At 37.2% G+C, this 26,887-nt stretch overlaps 2 protein-coding genes across 3 annotated transcripts in view; one reads left to right on the top strand and one right to left on the bottom strand.

The window, feature by feature from the left end:
- Positions 1-26,887, top strand: part of LOC143342774 (dipeptidase 1) — a 185,205-nt gene that overhangs the window by 104,344 nt on the left and 53,974 nt on the right. The window lies entirely within an intron of this gene.
- The window catches only part of LOC143342777 (uncharacterized), a 59,650-nt gene continuing 38,139 nt past the window's right edge, over positions 5,377-26,887 (bottom strand). Inside the window, exons 2-4 of the mRNA XM_076766998.1 lie at positions 9,392-9,617; positions 6,795-6,902; positions 5,377-5,935 (exon numbers count right to left, since the gene is read on the bottom strand). Of these exons, the coding sequence (XP_076623113.1) occupies positions 5,470-5,935; positions 6,795-6,902; positions 9,392-9,617 (800 nt within the window). The 3' untranslated portion in view covers positions 5,377-5,469. The remainder of the gene's footprint in view (positions 5,936-6,794; positions 6,903-9,391; positions 9,618-26,887) is intronic.

Genomic DNA, 26,887 nt, shown 5'->3' with positions numbered 1-26,887 from the left:
GATTCTGCACCCTGACTCTTTCCTATAAATATTACTTTTGCATGGATTCGTCAACATTTCAAAAATAATACAAATTTTTGGGTCCCTTATTTTATTAATTTAATAAAAATTTAATATACATTCAAAGATACAATATTGTAAAAGATGTTTACTATATTCTTGCCATTTATGTCGTATTCTGTTTTCTTATTTATTTGTAGTACAAATTGTCATCATATATACGAGAAAGAATCGAAATTAGCTGTAACTTTTTAACAGAGTTTCATTTGAGATTGAACGTCAAAAGCCCATGGACCATCATACAAGAAATTACTTTTTTCTCGCTGTTGTCGCTTAATAAATAAATTATTAAAAGAGACTAGTATTTTTTGGGCTACTTAAATGTTCATGAAAAAGTTAACACGTCGAGGATTTGTCGAACACAAAGATTCTTTCGTGATATTAACCCGGGGATGCTCCTAATCTTTCTCCACCTTGACAGTACAAGGACTTGGTATTATCGTAATGGAGGTTGCAGATGACGAAAGAAGCAACGGAAAAAGATGCTGGACGACAGGGTGTCGGTTAATAGACTTTCCACGTCGCGAATCGTTTGCTGTAGTTGCTGATTCAGCGTTGAAATTACGTCAGGACCCATCGCTGCGATGGACACTAGCGCAGGTGTCGCAATCCTTCCTCGCTTCACCTTGTCATCCATGTTCGTTTATTTATAGGGTCGACTGCCTCTATTCTTTGGAAACGCTTCAAAAAGTCAACGTGAAGAGAATAACCGGATTGTACAATATCTGAAATCGTTACCCGAGTCTTTTTAGGGTCACTGAGTCCAATGTTACCGGACTTTGTATTCCAGTTGGATGGTGTTCTAGTGTCCCAGATATTAGAAATTTTAGTACGACGTTTTCTATTTTCGGTACGGCTCGATAGAAACAAACAGTGTCTTTCGGGAAATTCAGGACAACGTTTCGGGTTAAATAAATCCGACGAGTTCGGTTAACGTGAACAGACTTTGTAATTGAAGCATTTTGCTAATGAGGAATCAGTAAGAACACTAGTGAAAAATAGTAGAAACGGTAAGAAGTGAATTTTAATTTAATCAAATTTAATTTCTCTATATAACTTAAATAGTCTCGTAACATTATTATAACCCTCTTACTTTATATTAATTTTAATATAAAAATCCTTTGAACGATTAGGCAGAAAATAATTGTGTAAACGATTACTGAAGTTGAACCGAATGATCGTTTTGACTCTTGGTTGCTTAATATTATTTATAGTATCATGAACAAATATTCGATACGTTTTTACTAAATATTTGACAATGAAACGGAAAAATATTTTAAACAATAGCACGCGAATGTTTCTTCGTTGAAAATATGCCAAAGGTGTGAAATGGAAAACAAAGGACACGGATAAAAGGGACTATTCGGGCAAAAAATGAAATGAACCAATTGGAGAACTCCCGACCGGCACTGTCCACGATCGATGATCAGACTGATTGACAAATAGTACTTCGTGTTCGGCATCATCGTCTCCATTCTATTCTCGTATTTCCGTCTCATTCGTCTACTTCTCCATCTATCCACGGGTCGTATTGATTTCACGCGTACAGACGAGCCATTTTCACAAAACGAAATACGCGTTAATTAATCTCTGCAGGATAGTCTTTGACTCGATATCGAATATAATAATAAACTAATCGCTGTAGCTTTGACGCGTTATTGTTTCGAATGCGATATCCTTTGCTTTTGTTTGAAAGTGAAAGCGATTGTCGAAACGTTTTAATCGTGAAATTCATTATTAAATATAGGTGTTATTACCTCGGTTTATTCTCAAAATGCTATTATTCTAAATAATAAATTCGTATTCTACATTTTATCGATAGAACAATCTTCATTTGGAGTCATTTATAATAAATTCAGACATGGCTATCTATTAAAAAGTCTACAACTAAAACTTCCAACTCAATTTAGTCGATTCATCATTTTGTCTAATGGACTCTTTTTCTGGAAAGCTCATCAATTATGCTTCGTACAACATGTCCGTAACCATGTACGCGCTATTAAGACACGAAGTAGAGATCTCAAATTCCATAGTAGGTATTAAGAATTTATTAAATAAACTCGAACTCGATCGTATCAAAATATAAGGAGAAACGTTAAGTTTTAGAAATGTCTACAAGAATATAAAACAATCATTTAATACTAAATACATCGACTGCACTCAGGCTGTTTAGCAATTTCAATAAAAAATAAAAGTTGTGAATGTATAAAAACGCTACAGAGCATCGCAATCCTTTTCTATCTAGTATAAATTTTTATTTAGCACAGTACTTTTACGTTTTGGCTGAGCACCAGCTTGAAACATTGGTTTAACTAATATTGAAAAATGTCTGATATAAACCACGCTCCAGTGAAAGAACTAAAATAAAACTGCCAGCTATTTCCACATGTAGAAATATTTCAATAATAAAAGCTGTCAATGTTCTAATAGGGCGATTGTACGTGCACAAAAAACTTGAAAATATACAAGTTTTCGAGACAATATACTTTAAAAATTTGTCAGATATGCGTGTGATTGAATATCTGTCACGTCTGACCATATATGGCCATTTCTACTTAAGCAAACAACCAAGTCAAAGAATTAATTTTAAAGGTAAAAAAAAATTCAAACTCATATTGTTGTTGTATTTATGATAAATATATGCACACACACAGAAAGGAAAAGAATTAAATTGAAAAGTAAAGAGAAGATAACACATATCGTTACATAGTTTAAAATGTATAGTTCTCGATCTTCTCAAAAGAGTTGGGAAATATATTTCCAAAAGAAACTTACATTATTGTTAGTCTGCAATAAAGTGTTCAGAACGACCGAACAAATGAAAATAAACAATCCATTAAAGTCGAAGACGGTCTTACGAATGTATTTGGCGGTATTAAAATTGACATTCGTATCGAATAGGTTACTAAAAAAAAAAGAATTTGAACAAATGCGAAGTTCAATACACTGACACTTTACGCTGAAAACACTGAGGAGGAAATAGGGTAGGTATTCACAACGTTCACGAAATTTTCTCGACGATTCGCGGAACAGGACTAAATGGAACGATAATGTAGCGCTGATTTTCCTGGATGCTTTGAAGGGCGGTCTTTGCCGGGCAAAAATTGCTAGGGGGTCCGCAAGGGGACGATTTAAAGCGAGTCGTGACCGAAGAAGGAAGTTTGTTCCGGAATTCGATTCCACCGACTCGCCTTATTCCCCCCCGACCGTTCCTCCGCGTCCTGTGTTATTTTCACGGACAACAAACGTGGCTTCGGCACCGAAGACGAATGCCCGGGAAATGGAGGAACAGGAAATAGATGGAGCCAAAAACAACGACCAGCTAAATCTTCCGCGCGAAAGACCCCGTGCCGATCGATCCGTCGATACAAGTTCCGAACGAACGAAATTTCCTTCCCCCCGTTCCGACGAATCATCGTCGGAATCGTTTGGTCGCAAATGAATCGCGTGGAAGTCGAACAGAAGAGCCAGCCGGAGGGAGCAATCTTTTCAGACGAGATTTAATTCTATCCGACCTCCCGGGAGAGACAGTTATTATTTAAACATCAACTGCCCCGCGGTGGCTCGCGAGCATCTTAAAAGTTCCCCGGGTTGAAAGGTTAAACGGGAACGAGTAAAAACTTGGCGACTGTACGGAGACAGTTCTGGCGAAACAATTACGCCGGGCTTTGCGTAAAAATTAATTAGACGTCGCATTAAAGAAGATGACTCGTTTTCACGGTCGTGAAAAAAAATAATTATTCTGATTTTCTTTTCCTGGAAGGAGTCCCGGGATTGCACGGAACGCTGTTCAAACATTCCCCGAAGCGGTACAACACAGGAAAAGATAATGAACGATGGGGTAGGACGTATCCGAGGAAACATGTTCATTCTCTTAGCAAGCTTCGATCGTGATATTTTTTCTGCGAAGGAAAATTGCTTGGAACGTGTGGGAATAATCTGACACTTATAGGAACTGATATTATCATCGTGATAAAAGAAAATATTATACAGTGACATGGAGTGCACAAAACGAAAGTATAGGGCACAATGACAGAAACGTGAAAACTACTATTAAATCTGGCTAGACACCTTTTATAAAAAATTGTACAATTGAATACGTTTCATTAATTTATTCAAGAATAATTGAGCAATATGTATCGTCTTTTAAACAGTAATTTCTTAAAGATACTCGTATCTGGAAATGACATTAATTATTTCAGAACGAGAGAACAATGTCCAAATGGTTAATAAAATTCTCTAATAAAAAGGTAGAAATGAAAAATTAACTAGGTCGTTTTATTTAGTATTATGTCTAAGAATACGAGAGCTTTTATATGTATTTTCTCTATTTTTGCACACACTGAAACCTCGATAATTATATTCTTCCTTTTGGACGATTCACAGGCATCTTATAGAAAGCTCACTAATTGCAAGAACATGTTTTCCATCAAGTTGATGGATGATTCCGTCAGCGGAACAAGAGATTTCGATTTCCTTCTGTAAGCCACGTAAGATTTGTCCAGAACTTCCTTCAGGTGGAAACAACTTAGGTCGGGAACGTATGTCGACGACGCGTCCTCCTCATTTATTCCCAGAACTTTCTCGTCGATCCGTTCGCGCACATTCGGATACAATTTCGTTTGTCCTCGCTCGTGAGAGGGACTCACGTACTGCCATGGCAAACGCAGATGCAAAGTGGTGTGGACATTGGGGCTGTAAGGTGGACGATAAACTCCCGAAAGTATCTTGCGCATCCCACCGATCCCCAACATGTCGATCACGTCGGATTCTTCTGTGGAATGTCAATAATATATGCATTAAATTAATACAAAAGCAATGATTAAGGGAAATTCATCTAACCACATTATAATTCATAAAAGATAGGCCTACGTCTTCAAAATGCTCACTCCAGTAGCAAAATTATGTTATATTAGTAGACTGTGAATCTTTACTCAAATTCATATTTTTATTAATAGGTTGTCTCAATCCCTACATATAATAATTCGTATCTTAGTTTAAGTATTTCTTATATTTTTGCATATTAAGTGCATTCTATAGTTTCTTGAAAATTTAAATTTCCCATAAATGCATTGATATCCGCAGTCTATATATTAGTCACATTTTTGTGTGTCATTTAACTTTCTAAAATTAGGTTAATAACAGCATATAGCTTACATCTTTATACCCACTGTTGGACAAACTTTATTCACGAATAATGAATATAAAGTTTAGATCGGTTTGTAAATTATCATATATTCACGTTTTATTCATAAATTAAATTAGCAAATTCTTCGAACTATAACTGCTTCAAAGGAAATGAAACAATTACTAAAATTTCGTGAACACAGAGATTCGATTTATTCGTTTTAACTTAATCTCAGGCAACGTAACGATTAACTTAAATTCAAGTCGCAAGTTTACGGCGCGCTAATCGGTGTCATTAATACGGTCGCTAACGACCCTCGAGTCGATGCAACCCTTTAAAAAAAAAAAAAAAAACGTTCGAGCAACGAACTGTAGCTGCGTTTGGAACGTACTTTTCCTATCGGGGGCTTCGAAATCCTTCGGCAGTGTGAAATGTTCGATCAGCGTGTCGTGAGTGAAAAGCTCGAGCTCGCTGAGCGCCCAAATAACCGCGATATTAACGAAGGTATGAATGTCGGTATCGATTTTCGTGTCCATCAGTGTCAAGGTGACTTCCTCGCAGACCGCTTGAAGAACCACAGAACTGATTACAGCACACCTGTCCGTTTGATCCACGGGCAGCCGCCTCAACGACAGGGAAACACGTTCCTTGGACTCCCGTAAACACTGTCTGTTCTCCATTATCCGACGTTCCCTGCTCCATTCTTCGTAAGCAGATTTCAGATCGAACTTACCTGGTAAAATTTTTCTGCCGTTTCGAGGCAATTAGAAGCAAGCGTGGTTAGGAGGACGCCAGATCCAGGAGAGGAACGAGTCTGTCGAGTCAGCTCTTTTGATAATGAATCCGCGTACATTTGTACGACTTTTAAAAAAATTTACGAGACCCGCATTTTTCCCGTGGCCGGTTGTGCCAAAAAGGGGAACAAAAAGCGCCGAACACCGGCGAGAAATTTAAATTATTTATATCCTCGACATGCTCGAAATTAATTCTCATTAATTTAGACGGCAGGGGATGATCTGTATTAATTAATTGCTTCGTAGAAACGTTCGTTTCGAAATCGTAACGACGGAAGCGAGAATGAGAAATTAATAATAAATATTTGAGAACTGGATAACATATCCAAGTTATATTAGTTATATTTTCGTATAAATTTATCCTTGTTTTATTGTGACTGAAACGTTGGGACTTGATAAATTCGTTTTTATACAAAAGTGAGTGCTTTCTATAACCAATTTTTTGATATTCTTCCAGTTCAGAGAAAAAAACAATACGTCACAGATCATAGTCATAGAAAATTAATAATGTTCGATCCTAAATATAGTTTTTCAGAACATTTTTAATCTCTATTTTTGCGGATTATTTTCGCTGATATGCAAAGTGAACTGATATGAAAGTGAGTGCTATCTCTAATTTAAAGTAATGCACTTTGCGATTTAAGTTTAAAGGAATTAAAGAGCAAGGATATTGTCACCATGGGAAAGGATGTATCACCAACGAATGAGCATTAAAAATTCTAGCAAAGTTTTACATGTTCGTAACATATTCATTTTCAAACAATTTCTCTCTCGTTTTTGGTACGCGTAAAATTCTGTTAAAGTTTACGAACCTAATAGGCGATCGAGGTCTCCTGGGTAAGCTATTTGGCCCATATTCGACGTCCTTGCCAGCAGACGCGAAGTACCTTGGCCTCAGAGTTCGATTGTACGGTATATGTCTGAAAAATGAAATTAAAAGTTATGCTCTGCGATAAAATTACGCCAACGGAAAGTTAATGTCTCCAACCGTCGGTGATAATGAAATCGAAATATATAAAAGTGTCTTGAACATCCTCGATTCAACTTCTCCGAAGTACACTCGAAATTTAAATTGTCAAAATAGCGTATCAAACTGAACTATTATTCTCACCCAGTCGTTTTTGGCGCTAGGTTTATTGTTCAAGTGCCATTGCTGTTGCGACACGTTTTACCAATGATTTTTTCGTTATTTTCCGGTTCCGAACGTGCCGTGGTCTGCCAATAAATTAATGCCAAACAGAGCTCACACCAGTTTGTGATTTACTTTCTGCATTAGAGTTTGTACACTCGCGTATATACACACCCCAATTTATTCATTCAACTGGGATTAACAATACTAATATGATTGTGATATTAAAAAGAAATTTTGAATTCATTCCTTGCTGATTTGTAATATTTTCATACGTATTGCCTGACAACTCCAGGTGTTTTGAAGATTTATGTTTAAAAATGTATAGCAAAGCTCGAAATATTTACTCTAATGAATATTATGCATTTTTCGCGGTGTAAATTCATATTTTAGATTAATGTAGTGAAGGTGAATACGTTCGTAAATTATTGTTGAGTATTAATTTGCATGGGTGTGTCAGGCCTGTGTGTATCTGAATAATGAACGAAAAATGTTCTCGTATTATTTTTTGATTCCTGAATATTAGTTAGTAATTAATGGTAAATATGTTCCATTGATCAGTGACCAATGTATTTAGTAATCTATCGTTTTAATAAAATAAATAATTAATAGATAATGCTGTTCGTTTGTTTTATTTTAAGCCTTTTGTGGAACTTTCGTGAAAGTACAAATCAAAAATAAAGAATACGAGACGCTCTGGCATGTCTGACCCTTACTCACTATTTCTACTTACGTTGAAGTCCAAGTCACACTCTATTGCAAGGATCGACAAACTACTTTTCTAAAGGGCCAGATACTGTATTCTTTTTGCCTTTAATGATCAAGAGACTAAAATTATGTCTATATAGATAAATATATGTATAATTAAAAACCATAAGTATTTTTACAAATTTTTTACTTGAATAGAAACACACAAAATACATATTTATTAAAGGGAAAAATGGAATGTATTACTTTTGCAGTTACTTTTAATTTAATCCTAATTTTAAATTTGTATTCCTGTCAGAATTATTTGCAAATGCCCGTTTGTTAATGCTGAATTATTTTTGAAGATCTCTTTTCATACAGTACTACTGAATATTGTTATAAATCCACGAGTGTATGATTTCAGTTCTGTATATTAATAACTCCGATGGTATTTATAAAATTCTATATAATTATTTTCTTGATAATTTTGTTCTAACATGTCATTACATTACAGATTAATTGTTACAATTAATCGAATTTTGACAAAATGAAGCCTCCAATGAAAAAATTTATTTTCAATTAGATTCTCCATACAAAACCACACCCATCTCGTACTATCAACAAGAGTTGATACACATTTTATTGGTAGCGTTAGAATTTTTGTCAAATATCTGAACGATAAACTGTTCCAATAAACCCAGTTTTACTTATCAAATGTGTATGAAAAAAAGGGGTGTCGACAACGCCATCGACGCGACTACAAACGTCGGGCTCAAACAAACCCAATGCTCGAAAGTAACAAATTAACGCATACTCCGACGAACGAATCGATAGGATGGGAAACGTTCGAGCGTAACGAATTGTGTCAATATTAATTCGTGAAAATGGTCCCGGGACAGTCGTACAGATTAAGAGAGAAACCCGGTTATTTAGCAAGAATCCAGGCTTTTAATTCGTCTTTATTTACCCGCGCGAAACGAGTTTTCCGGTTTGTACACCAACTCGAAAAGCTTCAAACAGCGAAGAGCCATCGTTAAACGAGGGACCAGCAGGAGAACAGCGTCAGGAAACTTTCGTTCATTTACGTCTGCTGGATCATTCCGAAAAGATTATGATAGTATGGTTCGTTTTAAGACAAGGGGGAAACTAAGAAATTTTAAAAAAATAAGCGAAGAAGAAGAAAAACTTAAAAGGATTCAGATGGAGTCTGTGAGAAGCGACCATTCGTGAGTTTTCGAGAGATCCAATTTCACTTTGAATATTGTAAAGGTGCGTGCAGAGTCATTGTACATACATATATACAGTATGTTCCACGAATTGCAAAATCATTCACTGATGCTAAATAACAACTGGAAATTCCATTATTTTATAATACTATTCTGAAGTAGTTATCTTATCGAACATTTCCATCGCCTGGCATTGATCACTTTCCTCTTCTATTATCATCTTAAAGCTTTCTTTAAACCATGTTATATTAAATAAAAGAATTGTTGATCGACACACTAACTGTAGAAGAACCTAAGTTGATCATGCCTCGTGGTTCAGTTTGCTTGGACTTCGATTAAAGTTTATAGTCGTCGAATAGATGCTTACAATTTGTGTGATAAATACGGGTCCGTAGTGTCGGGTTCTTCGTCATGTTCGCTCAAGAAAGCATAACTTTCACATCGTTCCAACGACCAGAGGAATCCGGTTTTTCCGTTTCGAAGTCCATTGCCCGTTTCGTTCTCCTCAAAATCGTCCTCCCATCGCTGATAATCCTCGTCGTAGCGCTCGAAAGCGTCGTACAGTTCGCCATCCGTGATCTCCGCAAAGCTCTCTGAAAGCGGAAATGAAAGTCGTATGCATACACGATTCGAACAGCACACGGCAACCCGTTCCCTCTTGATCTAGCAGAAAAAACACGGGGACGGGTTACCCCACTTACTGCGCTGCACGCAATATAAACAATTCAAATCAAGTTTCATTGGATTTTAGAACAACGAATCTCGACGTTGAAACGCGAAAGCTGAACTATAAATAAAAGTGTTATAGGTAAATCGTGGTGTTTCTCGAATTTGAATTCGACGAGCAGAATGATTGTTTAAACGGTGGAGGAGTGAAAAAGTGAATAGGATTTCGAAATGTTTCTGGATTAGTTTAAAAAATACTATTACCCGCGCTTTTTCTCGCGTTAAAGTCGTTGTTTTCGGTTGCGTTCGTGCGTTGAAAATTTGTATGAATAGAGAATGTTTTTAAATTTATTTTCTAACATCTTTTTTTTTAATTTAAAAAATAGCGGATTTTATAACAGATTTTATAATATGGTAAGTGAATCCATTTATTGTTGGAAATAGTCTCATCCATTTATTTTTACATCGTTATGGAATACAGTAAAGTGAAATCAATATTGCGAAAATAACGTTAAAAAGAATCGTTAACCAACTGTACTTTTAATATGAACAAATACGAAGCGTTCTCAAAATATTTTACTGAAATATACGAATACGTTTGCACGATAAACACGTATACTGCGTTAAACGAAGTATACATTCAATTTAAAAAAAAGTAAATTGTTGTTTTATGCTTTTATTGTATTGAATATTTTCAATCAGTGAAGTACAGGGTGTAGATGGGTGGTTTGCTGGTACTATGAGTTCTATTGTATGACTTATTATGCCTATAAATATCAATTTTTATCCTCATCGTGTAACTAATTTATGAGTTATGGCCTAATAAATAACAATACATAGAGATATAAGAACATAAGAATAATATAATCTTGAAGAGAACTGTCTTTAAGAACATTTTTCTACACTGTTATCTTTCGACATCTGAGAGTGAACAAATCTACAATTACTTCTTATTATTTCAAATATCTATATTATTTATAATTAATCTGGCGTAAGTAACGTCAGTCAAAATGCAATTAAATTCAAAATTACATGAAAGTTCTTAAAATAATCTATTGACATGAATAACATTCCAACTGAAGGGTATTTGCGAAACATAGAATACAAATGTCATATTTTTCTCGTTTACAACCATATCTTACGCTTTACCCCTAAAATGTGACTGAATTTGCGTTGAAGAGCGACAGAAAAATATCGTAACACGGTCGGATTTGACCCAGGGAAAATTCTAGGCGAAAAAATGCAAAATAGTTAAAAAAAAAAAAAGAAGAGGAAAACAAAATTGATGCCAGTGTGGCGTAAAAATAAAACGAACCAGTAAAGCTGGCAACTATTGATGGGAACAGCATTTATGGATCGGTGCACGCATCATCGTGGCCACGCATTCCAGTGAAACGGTCGAAACTCAGAGTATTCAATCCCCTGGAGATCGAGAGTTGATGAGTGAACGAGTTACCTCCCAAAAATCGGGTCGAACGTGATCGATGTTACGTCAACGAATGACGATTGATGACTCGACGACCGTATGAAATAAATATCCCGACCCAGAGATGCTATACGGAGCCCCGGGTGCACCAGGGACACCGCATTCCACTTTCTCACACTATGCCAGATCACGCGTACGTGAGCTCGTAGGGTTTCGGACAGTCGACAGAGGCAAACTGACACACGCTTTCTTTTACGATTCCCCGAAGCTGCCCGAAGTAATTTCGGACCGTCTCGTGGAAGTCGAAAGAGGAAGGCCCACATTTGCCTTCTCGCTCTTGAACAACTGAAATCCGACCCCACGTCAACGGCATACGATTTGGAATCTCGACTGCCCAGCCATTTTTACTTTCCGACCTATGTAGGCGCACATAAGCAAAGATAATGAAAAAAATATTTTCTTTCAGGCCTTTCCTGGTATCTACTAGTCCCTAATAGCCTCCACTGACCACTGCTGCAAAAGTAGAGAACTCCTGACAACTTCTGACACCATATAGCGACTGTTACTGGCTACTGCTGATTATTGCTGGCCCCTGTTTGCTCCTGCTTGCCTCTACTGGTCTCTGCCGGTTTCTGCGACCTTCTGCTGATCTCTGCTTGCCTTTGCATGACTCTGCAGGCCTTTGCTGTTCACTTCTAATGTATCTGGCAACGTATAATGATTACTACTAACTACTGTTTGTCTCTGCTGGCCTCAGCTGATCACTGATGACCACTCCTGATACTTCTGACAACGTATAACTATTACTACTTGCTACTGCTTGCCCCTGCTGGTCTCTGCTAGCTTCAGTTTGACTCCACTGGTCTTTCCTGCCCCTTGGAGGTCCCTGCTGGGTTCTGTTGACCACTGCAGATCACTCCTGATACTTCTAACAACGTATAACGATTGCTACTGGCTACTGCTAGCATCTGCATGCCTCCCGCTGTCCTCTGATCGCCTCTGATGGCCTTTACGTGCATCTACTGACTACTGCTGATACTTCTGACATGATATATATGGCATACAGAGGCAGAGACCAGCAGAGGCTGGCAGCAGATAGTGGTAATCGTTATACGTTGTCAGAAGTATCAGGAGTGGTCATCAGTGGTCAGCTGAGACCTGTAGGAAAATTCAAAGACACATGCTACTTTATGATGGACTATACCGCTATCGACGACCAGAATGCCCAAGCATGTGGTGTTCTAATTTAAATCATACTATTTCCCCTTGGCTCGTCGTTGTTATAATTTTAATTATGACTACAGTTGATGGCTGAAGTGTTTAAAATGAATTAAATTCATATATCCAGGAAATTTCAGCCCAACGGCTATTATACGTCAAATTTTTAATCTTTTTGCTAATACTCTGCATATGTGTATGTATGTATATAACGCACTTGTTCCCTCGTCCAAATTGTCACGTAAATATTCACACGTTAAATTGTGTATTCTGCAGTCCCGCTCGCACGAGACACACGATTCTTTTGCACTATCATTTCGAAAATCTCCAACGTCGAATATATGGTTCACAGAAAGCTTGGAAGTAGAAACACAATAGTCGATTGTAACTCCTTGACTCGGGTGTCTGGGTGAATCGTTATAGGTGGCATTTTCCGGTATTTCTGCGCCTTCGCGTTCGCCAGGCAAGCAAAGACGTTCCTTTTGCTCGAACGATGGTACGAGACAGTTAAATTTTCCGCAAGTTTCCCCGGAATCACTTGTATTGGAACTCACAAATATGCATTCCGATGTTGTCTCGTTTTCTGTTGCCTCGTCCATAAGAATAAGTTATTTCCAAACTGTATTACACGATGTAATGATCACTGCCTCGGTGGCGCAATTTTGTCGCGTAAAATGTATTGTTTATTTCGACCCTTTAGGTTAAATTGCGGCCATATGTCAACGAATAACAAAAACGTACCGATGAGGCGAAGAATAGATACCTACTAGAGCCGGTATTTCTTGTCAAATTTTTCTGTATTCGAATAATTGCGAAATCAACGTCGTTCCACTCGTTTTCTTTACAAATAAAATCCCTTGGAGAGTTCAGTCGTTGGAACTAAACACATAATCATGTAGGAGGCTGTATTACGAGCATTCGAAAATCAGTTTTGATGAAGGTAATAAATCGAGACAGGTGAATGTTATTAAAAGGTACCGCTGCATAACGTCTCCCACCATATAACCTTGCAAACAGAAATTATTAGCTAACGTGTTGCAAACTAAAACCAATCGAAAATTAATATTTCCATCTACAGATATAAACAAAACCTTCAAAGAGATAGTATAAATTAAAAAAACATAGACCATAGTGTTTACTTTTCCTATACACACAACGAACTAATCATTCTTGTGTTTGTGTTTTTCTTGTGTAACTGCATAACACAATTTCCATAAATCGAATGTTAATATTCACAAAAATCATTGGATCAAACCCAAACGATCGTTTGATAATTAAGACACAATCGCCACGTGCGTTAAATTGAGAACTATTCCAGTTAAACAGAAATCGAATATTGAGACTATTCCTCGGTGATTAGAGTCAACAATCGAAAATCGAGAATCGCAATAACATCGCTTCATCGTTAGTTCTTCGACAATGGGTAGCCTTCTATCAATAGGTCACGTAAAGACCGCTAATTAACGCTCATCCTATTAGTGGGCCGTACTGCCTGTCCAGCATAGACAATACGCGGTAATAATCTAAATCATAATTAAACGTGTTAATTAAGCGTCGGTGACTGCGAAGTCGTAGCTGAGCAAGCACGTGCATTTAACCAGTGGTCGTTAATATGTATAACATACAGAAAACCGAGCAACTTCTTCAAAACGAGATACAAATGAAGACATGCTTAATATTAATGCCCATGGAAAGAAATAAATGAAATTGTGCAATAAATTCCAATTTTCTTTTTACCTGATTTCCCTTGAATGTTTGGATAGGAATTTTGGGAGGATTTAACTCAATTTTTGGGACCAATCTCTTTACTACACAGAATAGACGCATATTATGGTAGTTCTGAATTATAAAGTTTTAGTTTTTATTAAATATAGAACAGGAGGTTTAATAGAATGGATTCCTCCCTCACCTGACTCCTCTGGATTTCTTTTTCTGAAGATATCTAAAGACTTTAGTAACTAATCTATTCAAATCCAAAACTTCTAAGTCGTCTAGCATCCAGTTCCTTAGCTTATAAGTTTCTTATTATTGATATTATTATTATGACCATCGTCAATATTACAATTATTATTATTAATTGTATCGCTGCCGCGACATTCGTTTGAATTAAATTAACAGCAAGCCACCGGTCTACGTATCGTAACGCAGCTGGTTCGCGACATTATTTCGTGGTAATTAAATAGCTCAGCGTTATTGTCGTTCTCTGTGTCGACGGGCGCTGCGTTCAGCGTTGTTATAAACAACTACAGTTTCGAAGATTTACGCGCCGCGTTAGGAACGTGGAAAGGTATTTAGCAATTAAAAGAACGTGATCCTTTTGAACAGAGCAGTAGTAGCCTCTCGACTTTGTTTAATATAAAATTCAAAGGGGCAAAGGACTTAAGTGTGACGAGCTAAAAAAATTACTATCATTTTTGCATAAATCGAAAGTACAACATTTCAAAAATTCATTCCAAAAATAACGGCGAAATTAGCATCTGATTCCAGGTGGTCGGATGGCGGAACCTTTAGCAGATTTCTATTGTTATATTAAAATATACATGTTTATACATTTACGATTTATCCACAAAATTGTAGCATTTCTTTATAAGGAAAGGAGAGAATCTTTTCCCGTTGCGATATCGCAACGATTCTATATTTTTCCTTGTTTTGCAATTAAAACACCGAAGACAGACAATATCGACGTTTTTATGTCTGTCTTAGTTATTTTCAATTACAAGACAAGGGAAAACATAGAAACGCAACGGCATCGCTCCGCTAGTGTGCATCTAGCCTAAGTTTCTGTTTTAGAACAGTCTAACAAAGCGTATTAAAAATACTAAAACTTTAAAAGTGTGTAGTTCCGAAGCTATTAATGTTTTATTAATTATTGAGCCATTGTTAGCGGCGGTAAACCTTCCTCTTTAAAATGGTTTTTGGTTTTTGTCGATCCGACTTTCCGTTTTCGAGATATCGTAAGTTATATAAAAGGGTATTTTTCTTAATTCGACCGTCTCACTGCCCGGCTCGCGTATAATAGCCTATTCACGCGCATTAAAAATAGTAAAAGTTTAGACGCCTGCAGTTTCGAAACTATTAGTGTTTTTTAAATTATTGAGCCATTGTTAGCGGCGGTAAACCTTCCTCTTTAAAATGGTTTTTGGTTTTTGTCGATCCGACTTTCCGTTTTCGAGATATCGTAATTTATGTAAATGGTAATTTTTCTTAATTCGACTATCGCTATCTCCGTCTGACGCGTCGCGTCGTACCCTCTTCGTCGCGCGTGAGTCGAGACAGTCACGTGACCAGGAAGCGTAGTATTTCCAAGAATTTACTACGCACTGTCTACTATCTACGCGCGCGGGGGATGAATGAACTCGCGCGAGCGCAACGAAAACGTAAACAAACTTCGGATGCTCATATCTCCGAAACTAGCCACCGCATCGAGTTGAAACTAAAATCGCTATATCTCCGGAACTAATAAAGCTATCGACTCGCACAAACGCTCATTTTGAAGGGCATTTCATCTTCTATCCAATTACTATACCAGCTACTATAATTTTTGCTATCTTCTATATTTATTTTGACATTTACTTTGACGCTATATACTTAAAGAAGTTTCAGCAATTCCTATCGATTATACGACTTGTGTGCGATAAAACTAGATTATGAATTTTTTATTTAATTGAATATGTATTTAAAGTTGTGTACAAGATATTTGCGTAATTACTAGCTAGCATTTTTTCGTATATAATTGTTTTCTTCTGAATTAACTACGGTATCGACTTGAAACGAAATTTGGAAGGAAAGAATGGTACTTTTGATTGACGACTGGTCGCGTTGCATGTGAGTACCACATGTGCACGAGTCGAGCGGAGTGTCTTGTCAGGGTAGCGGTTTACGATCGGTATTGTTTCACGAGTCGACGATAGACAATGGTTCGTATTCACCGACGGAACAATATACGGCTTTACTCAGAACGAGGCTGTTTAATTCGGTTTAGAACAACACGCTTTCGATTGCTTGCAATTCGCTTAAATACAAAATCGATCATTTGTCGAAGCAAATTGTAAATTTATAAACGATAACTCGCTTTGAGTCCTTTTCCGTATTTTAGTACGCAACGGGTCGACTGCATTGAGTGTTATATATTTTAATATTAATTATATATTTTAAATGTTCGCGATATTTTCTACCACGTTTATTGTCGGTTTTTAAAGGATTGAGGAGTTTCGTAATTCCTTCTCCAATATTCGATGTTCTTTGTTCCGATTAAAAATGTACCACTACAGACCGTAGGATAGAAAACAACAGAGATTACTAATTGGCAGATTCAATTAGTTGAACCAGAACATACATCGGAGACAAACCGAGAAATAGAATGGGTGAAAATATCGAGCTCGATTCCCTCCATCGTCGAGTGCCAAGTATTCCTTAATTTATTTCATTAAGAATAGAATCGAGCTTGATTCACTCCATCAAAAATGAAAATAAGTTTAATTCATATTCGCTCGCTTCGCGCGATGGGAAAATCCAATTAATTACTTGAGGAAACCGACAGTCGCGAATCCAGGGAATCGGTGTGTTTTATTGGTACACCTGTGTGAGCGTTCAATAATGAACTCTTGTTTTTAAAATTTACTTAAACGAGTTTGTCAATTTTGAGAATGAAAGTATTTAAGTACGATTGTTCTGAGAATTGAAGTCACTGAAAATAAAAGAACCTTGTTTCTGACAGACCACTTTACATAAAATTATTAATTATAAATATAATCCATTTTCTCCCAAGCCATTAAACAAATTTCAATCAATTTCTATTCGAGTACCCTAACAATAGTGCTATAATAAATTAAATTCACGGTGTTCTTTTATAAATCTTCTAGAAAAAGGTATATGCCTACGAAGTAAATAATAAGTTAAGTTTATTCACCGATTTACAATTTACCAGTATCTTTATAGAGATAGATACAAGTTATTTGATTTCCTAAAATGAAAGATAAGAACGAGAAAGGTGGAAGTATACTGCAAGGACTTATGCATTCTTCGTGCTTTTATCTCTCTGAAAAAAAGAGCTGAAGTACCGAGCGTCGCATAAAACTCAAAAGGTCGTAATGTTAGATAAATACGAGAACCGATGGAAAATCGATAACGGGTGGTCCCCGTGTATCGGTTTACTGAATGATAATCACGTTAGCTCTGTCCTGTCTGGCTCGAAAATATTTACGAGTGTTTCGCGCGGCTTCCAAACGGCTTACCATTTCCCGCTCGCATTTGCTCAGTTTTTTCATCGCGCTCGTTCGTTTTGCCTTTTTCATCGCGAAATTACGAAGGATTGACGTTTAAACTGCGAGCAAAAATATGACGACGACGACGGAGCGTTTGAGATGAACCAGAACCACCGCCAACGTCAAATGTAGAGGTTTCCGCGAACATTCCAAGCAAAACGATATTTGCACGGTTAGCGAAGCCAGCCTCCATACGAAAAAATCGAACTGAATCACGCTGGCAGAATCGAGTAAAGGTGTTTTGGACAAAGAAATATTATTATAAAACTTTTAGTGAAAGTTACTTTTACTATCAGTCTCTTTTAATATTTAAAATAATTTTAATCTATTGTGGTTTTGCGTCGAGTTTAATTCGACGTTGTATTTATTTTAATATTAAGAAAGATTTTGTTATAGTATTAGAATGATAACGAAAGTAAACGTGTATATAATGCAATGTGAAAGCATGGTTTTAAATTAAATAAATACAAAATTCAGGCGATCAAAATCAATAAAAACAACTTAATTTCGAAGTAATTACAATGCATACAACAACGATTTCGTGTGTAGACATTCTAGGCGTGGAAATCATTTTTTATATAGAGATATGTTCCTAAAAATTTGGGAAACACTGGTCTGCAAACATACATGTCCATATACATATGTCAATAAAATTAAATGTGTTCACAATAGCTAGAATTATTGCTTAAAAGTCGCCCGCAACAGGTAGAATTATTGTTTCAATTTCACCACCTGTCAGTGATAAAGTGTACCGTCAAACGATGTGATTTTACCCAATTTTCAAATAAAAATTTTATTTTTTGCACCAGCATACGCATTAAATGCAGGGTTGCAACACCGATCACTCAAATTTTTTTTGTCGATGATCGTTTATAAATTTTAATTCCATAAATACACTGAAAAATACAAGACAACTCAGACCGACTTTGTCCACGTAAAGTGAGCTTCTTTTTTATAATGGTTTTAAACAATTTGTTGGGGTTACAGGTGTGGCACAGCTCGTGAGAGGAGATAGCATCTCTAAAACGTTCTAGTCACGACATCACATAATTGGATGTAGATTAGACTGGCGCGTGTTAAGTGCTCCGAAACACTTTACTTTCCACAGTCTCCTACAAACGCTTCAGAGTGGCACGCTCAATACGACAACTTCTTTCATCTAACACGCTTTCTTATATATTTGCTACCTAATATTAATTAATATTAATATTACAGATTCGTCGAACCCTAATTTATAGTTTTGCGATACTTGAATCCAAAACCCTGCGAAATCTTGAAACTCACAAAAACTCTTCTTCCTCTTTCTTATTCTATGGAGTCTCTTAATCAAGTTTCCAAATACATACGGAATAGTAAGTTGTCCTCTCGTTTTGTTTTTAATACTTAAATATGTCGCGTCGTTTAACGACGATCAAAAATATTATTCGATGTTCCATTCAACGTGGCGAATTCGTCATCGACTGCTGGCAATTTCGAACAAAACCGAGGGAAGTTCTTGCACCGACGACACCCTTCCGTCTGTTTTTCTCCACAGGGTGCGATTAAAAAGCTCTCAACGCGTAACACCATGCCGCGGAAAACTCCTTTGCCGCTTTGTCTTCTATTGCCGAACTATACTCTTTTATTTCCGGCGCCGTCGCGGTCTCTTTGTCATGCTTCGACTGCGCATAACCTTTTCCTTTTTCTTTCCTGCGCTTTTGGCGACCTTCTGTCTGCCGTTGACGTGTTTCGCGACCGGCCTGAAACCCGTACAAGAGAGTCGAATTTATGGTGCGACCGGAACCTGGGCACTGTGGAATATTTGCACCCAAAAGCCAGACATCAGACGATTTCAAAAATTTTTCAATGTAGGTAAATACATACAGGGTGTTCGGCCACTCCTGGGAAAAATTTTAATGGGAGATTCTACAGGCCAAAATAAGACGAAAATCAAGGATACCGAAAGATAACTGAAAATAATTTTTCCAGAACGATTTGGAATTTGAAATCGGTACCTACCCTGCCGATTTTCCTTAAAAATTCGTTTTTGATTTTTAATAATTTTGTTTGACGTCTTATAGAAACGTTGTCTAATACTTTTATGTAGGTACCCATAAACACTACTTCAGAAAAAAATTTCATTGAAATATATTCACTATTGTAGGAGTTATGGTCGTTTGGAAGGTGGACCATTTTTATGGGGGTTTTCATACTTTACGGGGTTAAGGAACAACTTTTGGAATTCTAACTTTTCTAAACTATTCTTCACTAAAATACGCGTTGTTTGCCTGTCGAAACATTAAACTTCCCCAATCCGTTCAGGAGTTATGACATTTTTAAGATTCACATAAAGTTTCAGGGAAACATATCAATGCTATGGTCAGACATTATATTTTCGGTGAGGAATTTTTTTCTCGAAAGTGCGTAGAAATTCGAGGGTATGCCTAATGACCAAAAATAATTTTAATCGACCCCCGCAACTGAAAATAATTTTTATAGGACAATTTGAAATTTTTTAATTTCGCCGGAAAATTTCGGCACCTACTCGAATTTTTTTCTCGAAAATGAGTAGGATTTCGGGGGTATATCTATTCACCAAAAATGATTGTAATGGACTCCCGCAATCGAAAATAATTTTTCTACGAATGATTTGAAATTTTTTAAATTAATTTTAACGAAGCCTCAATCAACAAATTAATATTCTTGATTTTCGTCTTATTTTGGCCTCTAGAATCTCCCATTAAAATTTTTCCAAGGGATGGCCGAACACCTTGTATATGAGGAATATAATGACACACAAATAGGTTCTGGTTTACATTTATTTGCTCGCCAAAAGATTGGATTTACGTTCTTTTTTTATGGTAAATATCAAATATGGTTCGACATTATGGACGAAAGATTTAAAAAAAATTCAAAATTAAAAAAAACGAGGCTGCCTTAATTACTGCAAAATTATTTCTGCAATCAAAAGGGAATCACTCGGATTTTATATGGAGAAGTTTGGGCGAAATTTTGTTCCCGAAACTTGTCGAACTCAAACGGTCGCTTAAATGGGTTTTTAATTACACAACTGCTGGCCACTCGAATCGACGATCCATCGAACTATGAAGATATAAATAATGGTTTGGGTAATCCAATCGCAAATATCTTTAACGTAGGTTGATGCAAGAAGAGAGGCATAATTATACTAGAATTAATTTAGCTTTTGACAACATGCATTTCAGTTGCATTTGCCACAAAGCAATTGGTGAAACTACATAAAACATTAATTACATTCACGAATATTCACTAATAGCAATGAATTATTTTTAGATTATTTCACTACTAAACAATACCGATCCGATTTCTCGATTTTGCTAATAATTCGTGAGGTCGTATTCGAACAGAGGAAGATCGAACTCTGCTATTGTATGCAATTTCTACGACACCATGGCAGGAACAAACACATACTAAAGTTGCCTTAATAATTTATGCGCGTGTTTATCATTTAATTAACGAGAAACAAGCACATCCCTTCACGATCTAATAAGATACCAGAAAGTTCTCGGGTTGCCTTTGAACGGCAACTAACGCCACTTTAATAAACTTTGTAATATCGCATTGTGTTCGTTAACCAATTCCCAGAAAACTTTCCACAGAATATTTCACGTCGTACCGATCGTACGAGAGAAAAATCAATAATTAAAGAAATTTCGTTACTTCTCTCACGGTTTGGTAGCCACATGGTTTGCACCTTGATGAAACACACCAACGTGTACGTAATTGGTATGTGTGTCAGTATCGTTATTGGTTCTAATTTAGTGTGGGTGGAAGATGGAGAGGTAAAATTTTCCAGGATGAAATTAAGGAGATATACAATATCCTACGAATTCAGCAAATATTAAAAGCTGAGTAAATAAATAAATAAAATACTTTTATACACAGAATAATCCAAGGAATCGAAAATGTAGAATATACTACATTATTACAATTTGCCTAACAAAGTCTTTTTTTATCCGTAACCATTTCGAAGATATAAATCAGTTCAATTTCGTGGAGTACACTATTGAATATTTAAATAAATGTGTTTTTAAAATTCCGTTGATCCTTTCATTTGGTCCGGTGTATTTCTCGCATTATTTGCAAGAGAAAACAATGCCCGGGGCTATCGATCGACAAATAGCAAACTAGTTCGCAAGGAGCAACCGAAAGGCGTCTAATCCAAGGATTTTGGTACGGTTAATCGTCAGTATAAACGCACAGACGTGCTGCACGTAGATACGTACTTGAATCAGGCTCCTTTGTCGACGAGGGATGCCACGGGCTTGTTGCATCGAGGCCCATCGAGGGGACCAATTGAATCAAAGACCTTTGTTATGGACGAAACGGAGGCAGGGATTTCACGAGTAATAAGTCGGCTGCAAGACGATCGAGAACTCCAAGCGATCTATGCATGCGAAAGGAAGTGCGAAACCGTCTGGATTAACCTGCATTTTAGGTTGAATACGGAATCTGCAAATTTATTTATGAAAAAGGTCCCTCAATATATGTACTTTCTTGTAAAATGTAAATTTTCGATAGTTATTCCGAATCATGACTACGTCACGATGCATTTTTTCAGGATTCTATTTATTGTTTTTGCATTAAAATACACTGTACATATTAACTCTCTCATTGTTAGTAAAACTTAACACAAATAATAAGCAAAACTTGGAAAAGAAGAGTACTCAAGACAGAAATCCATCATGAATAGATACTGTTTATTTGACGCTTAGCAAGTCAAATAATTTGATACGATGAATACAGCTTTTACATAAAACTTCACTTTTTGAATATAAACACAAATTATGAATACTCCGTAAAGTAATGACCCTTCCAATAATTATACTATTACTTTTGTATGAAAAAAGTGCGTTACACTTGCACCATAGCACAGTAACAGAAAATTTCCAATCTTAGACTAAAAATGTGCTTCTTGAGAATGATCCAGAATTCTAGTCGAAGCGTTCAAGAAAATATAACTCTCGTTTACGTACTATCAAACGTTGCTACCATCGAAAGATTAATCTATTTCGAAACTCGAGTATCCCCTGCATCAATTTTTTTAAACCCGCGCTCGAATACGAGCTAAAGTTGTTCCAGTTTCTAGAACCACCCTGTATTTCTGGCACCCAACGAAAGTTCAAATTTACAGCGCCGCCGACGCGCAAATTTAAAAGGAATCGCGATGTCTTCGAAACTGGAACACTGACAACAGGAGTTTGCGAGGCCGCGTTATGTCTCGGTAACTCCGGTAACAAGCTTGCAAATCCACCGAAAATCTCGCGAATCCCGCGGAGCGACTTAAATTGCCTCGTAAGCAAGCCGCTAGAAGTACAGAGAAATCGCGAAATTGTAAGAAAATTTGATACCCTGCCAAAACGCGGGGAACGTCTCTGGCAAGTCGAACTGTCTTCCGCACATTAGCGATTCTGTTTTGCCTCTATGGCTCGTGTTATGTCGCTGATGGAATAATCGTCAGCCTTCATGCACTCGAATTCATTCTTCCAAGATGTGGTTTCCACAAGACGACAACACAGGCTAAAGTAAGATCGAAATTCAATGATAAGATCAAGAAATGCAGCTGTCTGGTCACCAAGACTCGACTTAAACTTTTCCTTGTGGGGCCATGTTAAGTTTCTTGTTTATCTCAACAGATCACTGCAAGATGATACCACAGACTACGCTTCTGCTGAAACTGATGCGTCAGTAAGATCGAATTCAATGATAAGATTAAGAAATGCAGCTGTCTGGTCACCAAGACTCGACTTAAACTTTTCCTTGTGGGGCCATGTTAAGTTTCTTGTTTATCTCAACAGATCACTGCAAGATGATACCACAGACTAGGCTTCTGCTGAAACTGATGCTTCAGTAAGATCGAAATTCAATGATAAGATTAAGAAATGCAGCTGTCTGGTCACCAAGACTTGACTCAGACTTTTTCTTGTGAGGCCATGTTAAGTTTCTTGTTTATCTCAACAGACCACGAGTTGATAATCTCGAAGCAAAGTCGTGTTATTGATGAGTTGCAGCCTGATTTATGTGCCAAAAATGATCGTATACATCAGAATAAAATAACGAGTACTAAATGGTCATCTGAAATCTTGTTAGTTATAAAACAGTATTTGTCAACAAGAAACACGTTAAAATTGCAAGGTTAACCGGCGAATGCTGGTACACCATGTGTGTCTTGCCTATTGTGTTCCAGCTACGGTGTTCTGTCATCAGCATTAATTAGTCACCGAAAGCGTGACCGGTACGTACATCATTTGGATAGGTTAGGGTCACGGTAAGTCTCTCGCACGGAACGAAACAGCGAGTAGTTACAGGCACTTGAGTAGCCAGTTCAAATGACATCCGAGACTAAAGGCAAACTAATCCAAGTTTTAGCCAGCGCCCGTACAAGGGGCGCGCAAAGTGGAAACTGGAAGCGTAGGTGCTTCCCGCGGCAGCGACTGAAAGCACGCGGTACGAGGGAGGGGGGAACGAACGTCGAACAAAATTGCACCTGGGGAAACTGACTGGAAGCACTTAAGGCACGAACCAGTGCCCGTCGAATCCGTGAATGTGTGACGTGGCCGATTATCGAGTGCACCTGCTACGCTTCGATCGATCTCCTCCTCCTGCTCTCTCTTTCTTTCGAGTTTTAAGTAGCTCTAAATTTCCACCGAAAATATTTATTAGATCCCCGCGTCAAAAGTCCTCGAAGTAGATGCCACCCGTGGATCTAGGTGCTCCGAAGGTCGTAAAATTAATCAAAAAACGTCTCTGCCAAGGCGTCGTTCTTCGTTCTCGTTTTTCACTGTTATTTTTACATTTTTCCTCTCTGGTTTTACTTTGCTCTTCCGTTCTCTCTGACCTGGCGTTTGGGGTAACCGTGGCCTAGAGCCGGCGTATTTTGACGAAATTAAAAAATTAAAATTTTTCCTACAATGTTACTTGCTCTTTGTTAAGCAACGATCGGAGCTTCGATATGAATTTATGTAAACTAGCATGCGTGAACAATATTTTCGAAAAGTAATTTAAGGCATAGGAATAGATAGTCTGTTTAATATTACATGTCGACGACTTCGCTCTAGTTTGTAATGGAAAAAATTCGGCCAGAATTCAGTAACTCTTATTCAACGCGAAGTTTGTAAGTTGCTGTTCGCGCCTCTTCCCCAAATATCGCGAAACGTGGATACACGTCGAGCGTAAAAGCGCGAGTTTGAGAGAACGCCGACGAGCAGCCACTCCGCGTTCATTTGAAACACAAATCAACCGGAATAATTGAATCGACCGAGGCTCGCAGAAAGTTTACTTTCAGCTTCGGATTAGCTTTTCAGAATGACGGACTATATTGCGTCGATTAAACGAACGTGACGAATAATCTTTTTCTCTGTTTTTGTACACACACCTCTTTGATAAATTTTTACTGTCCATAGAGTAAAATTTTTCGACATTTCCGTCGAATTTTTTAACATTTTTATACTTACTCCGTGAGTGTACTCTTTTTTGTAAATACCGGGCAAGATTTTTTTGGCATATATTTCATCCCTTAACCGAGAGAACTGCAGGATCGAGGGAAAACCACCTTAATATGCATTAGTCGAGTCGTTCGAAGTTGGGGGCGTTCTCGAACGTGCAAGCAACGCCCGTAGGCGCTGTCGCCAGCGTCCTCGCTTATATAATTTAATTACACGGTGCTAAATTGCCGCATAACTGAATTGCCGCCAGGCGTCAAGAAGCAGCGATCGTTTCGAAAAGAATTTATGCCGTTGAAACATAATCGGCGTTACGGGTGTCAAATACGCGACTATACTCGAGATGAAGCTCCGGACATACTCGCTTTAAACAGCTTGCAAATTATTAATTGAAGAATCCACGAGTAAAAGGGAGGAATTTTTAACTTAATTTATTACTGTATACATTCCATTGCGAATTAAACATTTTACTGTTATAAGAAATTCAACAAATTTATGTGGATGTAATTAAGCTTCAAGCGCTCATTAGATATTTACTATATGCAAAAATATCACAGTGCAATAAAATCACATTATAATTAAAAATAATAGTGTTACGATTATAATAAATAAGGAAAACCTCTAATTTCAAGATACTTCAAATTGACGTCTTATCACACTTATTGTTAGTAATAATAAAAAATGATGTCACTAACTGAAACACTAGTTTAAAGATTACAATTTGAATCATTCTTTGAGTATCTCCAAAAAATATTAAGTTGCTCCTTAATATTAATTAATATTTTTCTTCTTTCTTCTGTTTAAAATATTGAATATATTAATGTAACTAGTCTGTATCTAATGGACCATCGTAAATCGTTTTCACCCACCGTGTAAATTTAAAAAGCAAGCAATTTAACAAAAAGAGTAGCAATCTGAAAACATCGTCCTCGTTTTAAACTCCTAATTACGTAAAACGTTCACGCTAGTCCGAACGCCCAAAGTAATTAACGGAACGGTAATTATATTCTTCGAGTTCCCTTCCTCGTTATATCATTCGTCAACTTTCGCTTTTAACTTTCGCATACTCGCGGATTAAAACCCCTCTCAATTATCTCTCCAAGGTTTACCACCTTTCGTAATCGTTATTCTTCTGTCTCGCTTCTTTCCACGTTTTTTCTTCCCTCCCTTTCTTTCCCCACGATTTTCCATCAATTTTTAATCTCATTATCAGCACGCTCCTTTTCTTATTTTTCCAAATTCCGTTGTTCTTCGCGGCTAACAAACTTCCCACAGGTCCTTTTCAATTTTGATCTTTGAGAACATTTTTTGTTTATTGAACGTCACTGTAAATGGTCCTGTAAGACTTCTGACCATTTTACTACCATCCTCCTTTATTTTGTTCCATCCCTTTTCCACTTCCAGTCGTTCCTCTCCGCAACTTCATTTCTCTCTCCTTTTTTAGTCAACACTTTGACCCCTGCTGTTTTCATAGCCCAGATTTCTTTGTCTTTCTCCCCACGCGTGCAATGACCGTGATTATGTTTGTTCGTGGTGAACCATGAAATTTTACCAAAGCAATGACTTCGCGTTTTCAGAATCGCGACCGTCGTTAAGCGTGTTCAAAAACACAATGTCGCGCGAACCAGAGTCAATGATAAATATGCGCGACGAGGTCATGCGGTCGAGGATCGCCCAGTTGTAATCAAGCATGTAAATGACACGTTTGCCTTCGAGATTTGCATTAATTTCACTAATCATTGTTGTACGCTCGCAAAGGATCCCACAACGAATTGCACATTAATTATTTTTCGAAGGTAAACACTACATCTCCACTTTGAAAGAACAAT

The sequence above is a fragment of the Colletes latitarsis genome, chromosome 6, assembly GCF_051014445.1.
Source record: "Colletes latitarsis isolate SP2378_abdomen chromosome 6, iyColLati1, whole genome shotgun sequence".
Lineage (NCBI taxonomy): Eukaryota > Metazoa > Arthropoda > Insecta > Hymenoptera > Colletidae > Colletes > Colletes latitarsis.
Note: the sequence above shows the minus strand (reverse complement) of the source record. Positions and strands in the feature narration are given on the sequence as shown.